We start from the raw sequence: 9,864 nt of genomic DNA, 5'->3' as shown, positions 1-9,864 counted from the left end.
TATAGCAGATTCTAAGCAATAGAAACTCTATCCGAAACAGCTTTTACTATTTTACTAGAGGGCTCCACTCCCTACTCGCTGTCGTTTGCCAACCCCCTATAATAATTCTTAAATTATTTGACCAAGAGTTTTTTATAGCGTTGGCATAAAAGTTTTTCTACGAAAGTTGAAATTATTCACATATGTACTAAAAAGAACTGTGTTTGTTTACGTTTCCCAAGTCCAAACATTTCTGTTAGGATTATATTGAGATCTATTAGTGAAAATGAATAATTTTGCTCAGTAATCATTTTTTAAAATTAAAATTTAAAATTTCAGGTTTATTGTTGTGACAAATTTGGTGAGTTTACAACCGTTATCTAATACTTTCGCTTACCTTAATACGCTGATATATTAAATACAATTTGAGCATGCATTATAGCAATGTGCATGAAGCTGATCGAATTGATTAAGTATTTAACGAATCTGTTTAACTATAATTTATAACAGCATATTAATGTAATTTGCATCAAAAAATAATACAAATTATAAAACGGTTAATCGGTTTAGACACCGATTCAAATAAGTTTATTTTAAAATGCAGCATAATATAAGGTATAAAGATTTACGTCATAATAAGGAAACAACTCTTTTTGTTTTAACTCTTTTAATTTAGAAGACAATCAAAATTAAATGCTTAATAATAGCAGAGTATAATAAGAAAAATAAATATTACAGGTAAATATTTTAGTTGGGGGTACACACATAACTACACACGAGACTTTAAATAATTTTGTGCTGATGACAACAAAAAACATATGGAAGTCAATGAGGGGAAACTAGATCCTATCGTGTGATTTATCCAGTCAATGAAAACGTCAACAAAACGGTCCTGACTACAATATGAGACATCTTTATTTTTATTATGTAGAAAGAAATAGTTCGAAAATAATTAACATTTTATTTATTTCACAGAGATATTGCGTCCGAAGTAATGCTTTCTGTATTTTTGTACAAAGTACTTAAAAATGTAAAACCAATCCTCGGGATTGAAAACGTTTATTCTTATAATTTCTCTTGAAGAGGCAGCTATAAATTGCTTGCAAACTAATCTTAACGGATATTAGCTATCTTCAACTTTTCATGTCTATATAACTGAGAGCTGTTGTTCTTGATGCGATTGCTTGATTTCTTTTTTAAGAAACAAGTGAACGCAAAATGGAGAAGATGACCAAAAATATCCAACAATGAAACTCCAAGCCATAATCCTATATAGCCTCCAATTACACTAAATACTTGAATTCCCTGTAAAAATAATTAATTTAAACAGAGGTTAAATAACAAAAAAGTATTTAAAGATTCACATTTATATGCAGAACTTGAATCTTGCTTAATTTACATATAAAAGAGAATGCTACGAAAAAACGAGGGAGTTTGAAAGTCCTATTCCACTAAAAATGCCAGTTAAAAGCTTTGAGTACAATTATGTATGTGTGTATTAGCGAGTGGCGCCTTGATCCGATGATTGGATTTTCTCCTATATCATTATATCTTAATGGTTCGAGGGTCCTATATATCTTAAATATGGTAGTTAAAATGTGCAAGCAATATTTCAATTTACGAAACCAGACAAAAAAATATACTTTATCTGAATAAACATGTCCTTTTTACGAACGATTTAGATTCTTGACCCTCAAGACAAGGACAATAGCCGCGATCTAGAAAATAAGGTTCAAGCAGTTTAGGCGAGAGAGTGTTCGTAAGTTTATGTCCCATAATGTTAATGGTGTTTTTTGCCAATTTTGCCATCTGAAAGAAGTCGAATTTTCAAATTTTTATTTTTCAAAAACGAAATTCGACAGATTCCATTCAAATTTTGGAATCTGGTATTTAAAACTACTGAGTAAATTAAAATGGTATAAAAATTTGTATTCCTTAAAATACAAAATTTTTTTCTGTTTATTTTTAAAAATGAATAATAAAAAATAATAAACAGTTATAGATGATTTTTTTCATTTTTTTTGCACAGAATTATCTTTGGAGAAGCAAGTTTTATAATTGCTCGCAAAAGGATTTTGATTCACTTCATCAGTTCCGGTGGCATAAGACAAAAAGGGAAATTAACTAAGAGGCACAAACTTTCAACTGCTCTCCTGCTCAAACTTTGTTAACCTAAATTATTTTCCAAATAAGGCTACTCTTCATGTTTTGAGGGACAGGATTTCGAATACGGCGGGAAAAGGGTTCCCAGCTAAAAAGCTGAATAAAGTAAAGGTAAAAAGCTGAATAAACTAGCGAAAACATAATCGCCTACTAGCATTAATTATCTTATTTAAGGTAACGCTCTTACATTTTTTTTTTTGAATCTTAGTGTGTGAAAATTCAATTATTAGATACACTCCGTATAAAATATTACTACCAAAATAAATACATAAAATTTTATTACGGAATTTTATAGTAAATACACTTGTAGACAAATCATATTCTCCAAAAAAATCATTGATAAGTTAATCCCTTAATGAAAACCAACTCCATTTTTCTTCTAAAAAAATGGAGTTGGTCATTTTTATCTTACACAAGCTATTTCCATCTTCTTTTAAAACTGGTACACCTGTAGCTTATTCCTATTGCCGAATGGAAGACAAGAAGTGGAAAAAAGAATATACCGAAATTAGGAGATTTTCCCCAGATTTCTAACAATTCTTTTTATAGTTTCTTGAAAGTTTTGGCTTTTTAAATTGCAACTTACCGGTTTTGTTCAAGTATGAAAATGGCTGGAGATATGCTGTTAGCCAAAATGTTAATGATTTAGGTTAAAATGGCATAAAAAATACTTTAAAATAAGTAATAAACTTTCCACAGTTCAATAATTGTCTGAAAAGTATATGCCCAAAATCTTGAGAAAAAAATGCTAAGATTACGCCATTCTAAATTTGACTACTCATAAATTGCACTGCACACGTTTAATTGTTTTCTATCTTAACCTTACAACAGCAATTTTTAGTTTTTCAGCCTAAAACTTAGTAGAACTTAGAGTAGCCTGCATTGGCACCAACGTACCAAATTAAATCAATATTTTTAACAAAAAACAATGTTTTTAATGCATTGTTATTTCTAAAAAAGGCGATTAAAATCCACTAAATCCTGTCGATTATTGTTTTTTAAAGAAAGCTATCAAAAGCTACTATGTCCCGTTTGTTATTTTTAAGAAAATAATCAAAAGCTACTAAATCCTGTTTGTGTACAGCATAAAAATGAAATTATTATTATTAACTTTTCGCCTAATTATAGAATTTCCAGGAACTGAGATAGACTTCTTCACGTTTAGAGTGAAGCAATATTTTTTATTTATTTACAGGTATTTGTACTCAAGTATATTAAAATAAGACTTACATCATACATTGGTTTGTGAGTGTAGATTTCTGAATCAGCTGTAACATAAAAAACTCGGAGACAAATGTAATTCTTTCTGAAATAAGAACTGAAACATTATTTGACAAATGTTTATTTCATAAAATGAATTTAAAACGATTATTTTATACATGAATCACAAAATGCAAAACAAAATTTTACATTGTAAATTCATAAATTAAAATGATAAATTATTATTTGTATAGATTTAAGTACTATTTTCTTCTCTATAACTTCCATCTCTAATATTCATGGTGTTCCGTAATATACTCTTAATTAATATTTTTGGAATTATTGCTAGGAATGAAGTTAATTACAGACACACTGGAGGTCATAAATCAATATTTAATTGAGGAAAGGAACAAAAACTGTATCTAAACATGGCCAATCAGTAACGAAAAAGAAGAGATTAAACCTGTTTGATTGCTAAACTAAAGTGAAAAGGGATTTTTTTAAAGATCTTAAAATTTCATTAAAATATCAAACCACTTTCGGTGTTTTTCTTTCCGTCTCCTTAAATAGTTAATTGCTATATTTTAATAATGTTTTAGGTATTTTTTTTCTATCTTAAATTTTAATTAGTGATCGCCAATGTGCATACTTTTCTGTGCTTCTTTTTAAAGGTTCTAAAAATACATATTAAGGGCGGTGTTTGCAAAACACCACCCACACACACATATAGATTTGTATATTTTATTTTTCTTCATTTATGTGTCAGGCATATCTGATTTTGTTAGTAAGATTTATAGATTAAATTGTATGTGAATTCGGTTTAACTTATTGTTTTATCTTTATGTTCGATAAGGGATGCGATAAGGGATATATATATACATACAATATTTTCATTAAAAATAAGTAGCCGTGGCCTCATATTTCGACAAACAAATTTTTAAATGAAAGAAACATATTTTTTATGTTTGAAACATAATTTTATTTATGAGACAAGATCACAACAAAAATTATCCAAAAACAAGACCAAAAAACTTTAAAACTTCCAAAAAACCTTAAGTTGATAGTCGTTTAAATCAAAATCTCCATTTTTGATTTAATCTAAATTCAAATTTAATCTAAAGAAAATTGAAACAAGCATACCTATCTTCTTCGGTTTTCGTCTCATCCAACCAATCATTATAGCAATCTCCCTAAAAATGTATTTGATGATGAAAATACGAGAAATGATTCACTTATTTATTTTCCATTCTAACTTTAATAGCCTTCAAAAATGTATGGTTAAATTCAAATTAAAAGTCAAACTCACCCGGTGGTATTCAGAATGATCAACAGCCTCATAGTTGTAGGTAGTTTTTCTATTAAAAAAATATTTATCATGACTACCTCGATTTTGAAATGTGCGAGAAATAGATTCAAATATAAATGAGATGAACTTTCTGATTTAAAATTTTTGATAAGATTTATTCAAAAGGTTTTAATCAACTGAAACAAATCAATTGATTTTAATGTTTTTTACCTATCCCAATTCTCCGAGTTTTCAGAATATCCGTGAATAACTGTTGTAGATTTGTAGATATTTCAAATATATATATATANTTTTTTCTTTTTTTTTTTTTTTTTTTTAAAAACTGTTTTGCTTTAAGTTGCGCAGTAGGGAAAAAAAAAGAAGTATATATATATATATATATATATACTTACATTTGCTTTACATGGAGAGGAAAATCTCCTACGGTTATCCCGACGGCCAGGGGATTCTAACCCATGATCGGTCTATCATTGAGGATATTTTAGATCAGCATTTTGGTCGGTGCATGCTGGGAGAGTATAGACCAGCTATTGTTGGGATTCGAACTCGGATCACCCAGGAGGCGAGCGCTTTACTCCACAGCGACTTGACATCCTGCTATTGTGAATACTTTACGTTTTGTTTCCTTTTAGATACGGACCATTTATAAAAACGGAGTATGACACAATTCTCTCCGGGGTTTGGAAGGCCTATAACAAACAATCAATACATCAACGAATTTTACTTTACCTGTTACAGAACTATCCCAAATTGTTGTGCACAAATATTCAATATGTGAACCATTAGAGGCGCAACAAACATCAAGTCTTAAGTCAATTTGCAGTTAATGGCGTTGTTTACCTTGATATATCGCTACTGTTTTTAATGCCAATTACAGTACAGGAAGATTATGCGTTGTTCACTTTTCAGCAATATGGAATGCCTTCCCCCCTCCATTATTTGACAGACGTTTGCGATTTCTTAAATAACGAGTTTTCACGTCATTGCATTGAATTAGGGCTGAATGACGATATAGTCGGCCTTTTCCATGACTAAAACTTCGGACTAAGATTCTTCTTATGGGGTTACACCAAAGATTTACACGTTCGTGCCCTCTATGCCACAAGATTTAGCAGAATTACGACGAAGGATAAAAACCGCATTCGCTACCATTGATCAGAACATGTTGCAGCGAGTGTGTCAAGAATTTGACTTCAGACTCTAAGTCTGCCGCATCACCAAAATCTCATTTATTGATCATTTCTGGATTTAAAAAAAAAGCTTGTGATTTTTCTTTATCTGATAAAGTAAAATTTTTTGATCTATTGATAATATTTTGTTTGTTATAAGCTTTCGAACCCGGGAGGGAACAGTGATCGCACAGTTAAAGAAATTACTTACGTGCAAGGCATTCTACATTTAGAATAGCAAACATCTTTCACAGGACTGTCAAATAAATCCAAGCAGTGCCCTGAAATAGTTAGATTTTTATGTATAATCTTATATTAGGATCTCCACATTTTTATGTACGATTCTAATCAAATACAACGTGAATAGCATCTACCTTAAATCTTACCATTGTTAACGCTCAACAGCACCGAATTTTTTGATGATTTTTTAAATTTTTCATTATTTTGTATTTATTTTTTTGATCAAAGATTCTGCTTTGAATACTGTGGGGCTCTTCAGAGATTTTGGAGAATGAATTTTAGGAACATCTTACTCGCAAATTGTTAGAAAAATAAATCACTGTTGAATCTGTATACCAGAGATGGGTGCAGGTCCCCTTTTTGAGTCTCGAAGAAACTGAATCCAATCCCAAAATTTCATTGCATTTTATGTTTATTTATCTATTCCCAGTCCTACTGAGCCTGAGTTCTGATGTTTGAGATAAGAGTCAAAATTTGCCAAATAGAAGGTATTATTGCGATTTTTTAGGGATCAAAAGAACGAGAGATATAAATTTTCTTAATTTTTTTACTTTTACTACTAATATTTTTTTTATGCTTAACAACTGAACTAAGTGGATTTTAGTATGTTTGTTTAACTTGAAGGTGATAAAAAAAATGTAAGAATTTTTATATGAGCCGAAAGCGGAGACTTCTTCCAGCTAAGGAGCCGGAGCCTCAGTTCACGGCTCTATAACACACCTCAATTCCCGTACACGGCTCAGTGAAATCAGACTATAACTTAAATAGTTTATGCGCAACTGACATAAAAAAAAGTAACATAAATTGTCTATCTTATTTATTTTAGGTGTTATTGCGAGTCGAAGTTGGAGAAATAATTACTATTTCCACAATATTAATTCGAAATCTTCTTCATCTTTTTGAGAATTTCAAGACTAAGTTTTCCAGAGGGATTTCTAATTGAATGTAAATATAATTGAATTAATGATCTGGAAATCAATTAATGAAATCAAATAAAATTTTGCAATGAGATAAAATCCCCCCAAATGTTAAATACTCTTTCGAGTAATTTACTAAAGATTTAAGGTAGGCAATTATTAATTTCATGAAAACAAACCATTATAATAAGTACTAAACTTACAAAATTTCAACAAAACTTTAAATGTAATTTACTTTCTGTATCCAAACAGCAGGGAATATCATGAATATGGGATAATCTGCGCACTGTGCAGTTGCAATATTCTTTGTGCAATCGGGCAGTGCACTCGGCCAGGCAGTCCTGAAATAATAAAATCAGCATAACTATTATAAACGAAAGGCATAGTAGAATATCATTATAGAAAAATGAAAGTCTTTTCAAAAACAGCCTGAGTCAAAATTTCAAATCCTTAGTGTTTTAATTTTTAGGAAACAAATAAATAAGTGCTAAAGTGCTAATTTGACATAGTTCAATAAAAGGGATTTCCCATCCATTCTTTTAAAATATGGCTTTAATTTCTGTGAGTGATAAAAGTTGGAACAACAACAAAAAAAATCACAATCTATAAAAACTTTGCAAATGTTAATTGACACTCGTTATTCTTGCATTAAATCTAAATTTTATGTATTTAGGATCCACATCTAATCTTTCTATATTTTTCTTTCTTTTCATTTTGTTAAAAAAAAAATAAAGTTACTGCTGCAGCCGACCCCGTCGACTCGGTAAAGAAATATTTCTTCGCACGCTTCTTACACCAATAACACAAAAAAACTTTTTGGTGAAACAATAAGAAATGTTACATACTTTTAAGGAACAACTTTTTGATATATATACCCGGTTTTATGCAACTTGTTGACTAAAACTGGGCACTAGCATACTTTCAAAAAATAATTACTTCACCCTTCAAAAGGATTGATTTTACTTCAAGAGTTGAATTTACATTAAATAATATTTACTTTTAGAATTTTAAAGACGAATTCATCATTTAAGTAAAAGTTTAAGTAATTTTATTCAAGTAGCTGCTTAGGAGAAGAGAAAAAAAAGAAAACGTAAGGGCCAGGTTCATCTTATAACAGAAAAAAAACTAACGAATGAAATTTTTGTAATTCTTGCGAGAAACATCGAGGTAAATTTGTACAAAAACGATTTAAAATACATAAGTGTTTTATTTAAGGATGCTTAATTAGTCTTGAACAAAAAACTTGGTTTTAAAATATTTTATTTTAAATGAACTATTCAATCCATAAATTTATTATATTAATACCATTGCTACTAGTCCACGTGGAAAGTTCTGTTTAAAAAAAATTCTATAATTATATTAGCGTTCTAAAATTTCTTTAAAATTCTATTCATGAGAGTTAAATGGAAATAAAAACTGTTTTCAAATATATTATGTTATTAAATAAATATTATAAATATAGTGTTCGATTATTGAATAAATATTCTACACCCAGATACTATCTATATTTATCAAAAAAGTAACATTGGTAAAAATCAAAATGAAAAATTTTATTAAATTTTAATATTATAATGACATACTAGAACGCTATAACAAATAGAAAATAACAGGGAGTTGGTAGAACATGTGGCGTCATAAAACAATTCATAATCAAAACTGTACCGCAAAAATATTCTCACCTCTTGAGTTAGAGTAGCTCCAGTTCTTTTTTCTTTTAGTTCCGCATAATTCTTGCAATTTGTCTTGTATGGGAATGGGAGAACTCGGACTATAAACTAAAAAATGAATAATCCTAATAAAATGTAAAGGTTTAATTCATTACTTAATGTAACAAAAATGAGTCAATAACCTATATTATATGACACGACAAAATAAATACTTCGTAAATTGCCCTTCAAATAAATAAGTAAGTCTGTGCTCATTTCTTTTTTTAAGAAAATGAATAAAAATAAATAAATTGAATTTTTAGCAAAGTATAAATGCACAAATAATCTGTAGTTTATAAATGTATGTAAGTATTAAATATTAATTTATTTTATTTAAGAAATTAAATAAAAATAATATACACTCTATAATAAAAAAAATCGACGCACCAAGAAGGAGTTGTCCGATTGAAACGAAAATTGGTGGATAGGAAGACAATGTACAGAATAGTAAATGATTAAAATTTCAGAACAATTGAATAATTTATTGCAGAGTTACAGTAACAAGTTCAATAAGGTGTTGACCCGCCTCTAGCCTGGATACAAGCTGCCACACGGCGTGGCATAGACCGATAAAGCTCCCGGATGGTCTCTTGCGGTATTTCCTGCCAAATTCGATCCAATTGTCGAACGAGGTCATCAACATTCCATGCCAGATGCAATCGCCTTCCCATCATATCCCAGACATGCTCGATGGGCGAGAGATCTGGTGATCCAGCAGGCCAAGGAAGAGTTTGACAAGCTTGCAGACAGTGCATAGCAACACGTGCCGTATGTGGTCTGGCATTGTCCTGCAGAAAAACAAGCCCAGGGCGCTGCAAAGGGAACGGTAGCAAAACAGGTCTTAGGATGTCGTCGACGTACCGCTGTGCAGTAAGTGTACCTCTAATGATGACCAAAGGGGTCAGGCTGTCAAAGGAAATGACACCTCAGACCATAATGCCTTGTAGAGGACCGGTGTGGCGTGCAATAGTGAAGGCAGGTTCCCCCCTCTGCCCTGTGCTTCTCCAAACATGTCTTCGGTGATCGTCAGGACACAGTTAGAAGCGGGATTCGTCGCTAAAGACTATACGTCCCCAGTCGGCATCATTCCAGCCTGATCTGTTCAAAACATTCATGCATACGAAATTTCAAAGCAATCGGATGATTTCTTCTTGGTGCGTCGATTTTTTTGTTATAGAGTGTAT

The 9,864-nt window shown here is 30.6% G+C and overlaps 1 protein-coding gene across 3 annotated transcripts in view; it reads right to left on the bottom strand.

Annotated features, from left to right (window-relative positions):
• Positions 1–729: 729 nt before the first annotated feature.
• LOC139426967 (acid-sensing ion channel 4-B-like) overlaps positions 730–9,864 on the bottom strand; it is a 17,616-nt gene continuing 8,481 nt past the window's right edge. Inside the window, exons 6-12 of one of the 3 annotated variants that reach the window (XM_071187225.1) lie at positions 8,654–8,749; positions 7,210–7,315; positions 6,029–6,098; positions 4,649–4,697; positions 4,483–4,532; positions 3,373–3,460; positions 730–1,284 (exon numbers count right to left, since the gene is read on the bottom strand). In XM_071187225.1, coding sequence (XP_071043326.1) covers positions 1,093–1,284; positions 3,373–3,460; positions 4,483–4,532; positions 4,649–4,697; positions 6,029–6,098; positions 7,210–7,315; positions 8,654–8,749 — 651 coding nt within the window. In that variant the 3' untranslated portion in view covers positions 730–1,092. The remainder of the gene's footprint in view (positions 1,285–3,372; positions 3,461–4,482; positions 4,533–4,648; positions 4,698–6,028; positions 6,099–7,209; positions 7,316–8,653; positions 8,750–9,864) is intronic. The other 2 variants (XM_071187224.1, XM_071187232.1) reach the window with 2 other exon arrangements.

Source organism: Parasteatoda tepidariorum, chromosome 1, assembly GCF_043381705.1.
Source record: "Parasteatoda tepidariorum isolate YZ-2023 chromosome 1, CAS_Ptep_4.0, whole genome shotgun sequence".
NCBI lineage: Eukaryota > Metazoa > Arthropoda > Arachnida > Araneae > Theridiidae > Parasteatoda > Parasteatoda tepidariorum.
The sequence above is the reverse complement of the archived record's forward strand: the minus strand, read 5'-3'. Positions and strand labels throughout refer to the sequence as shown.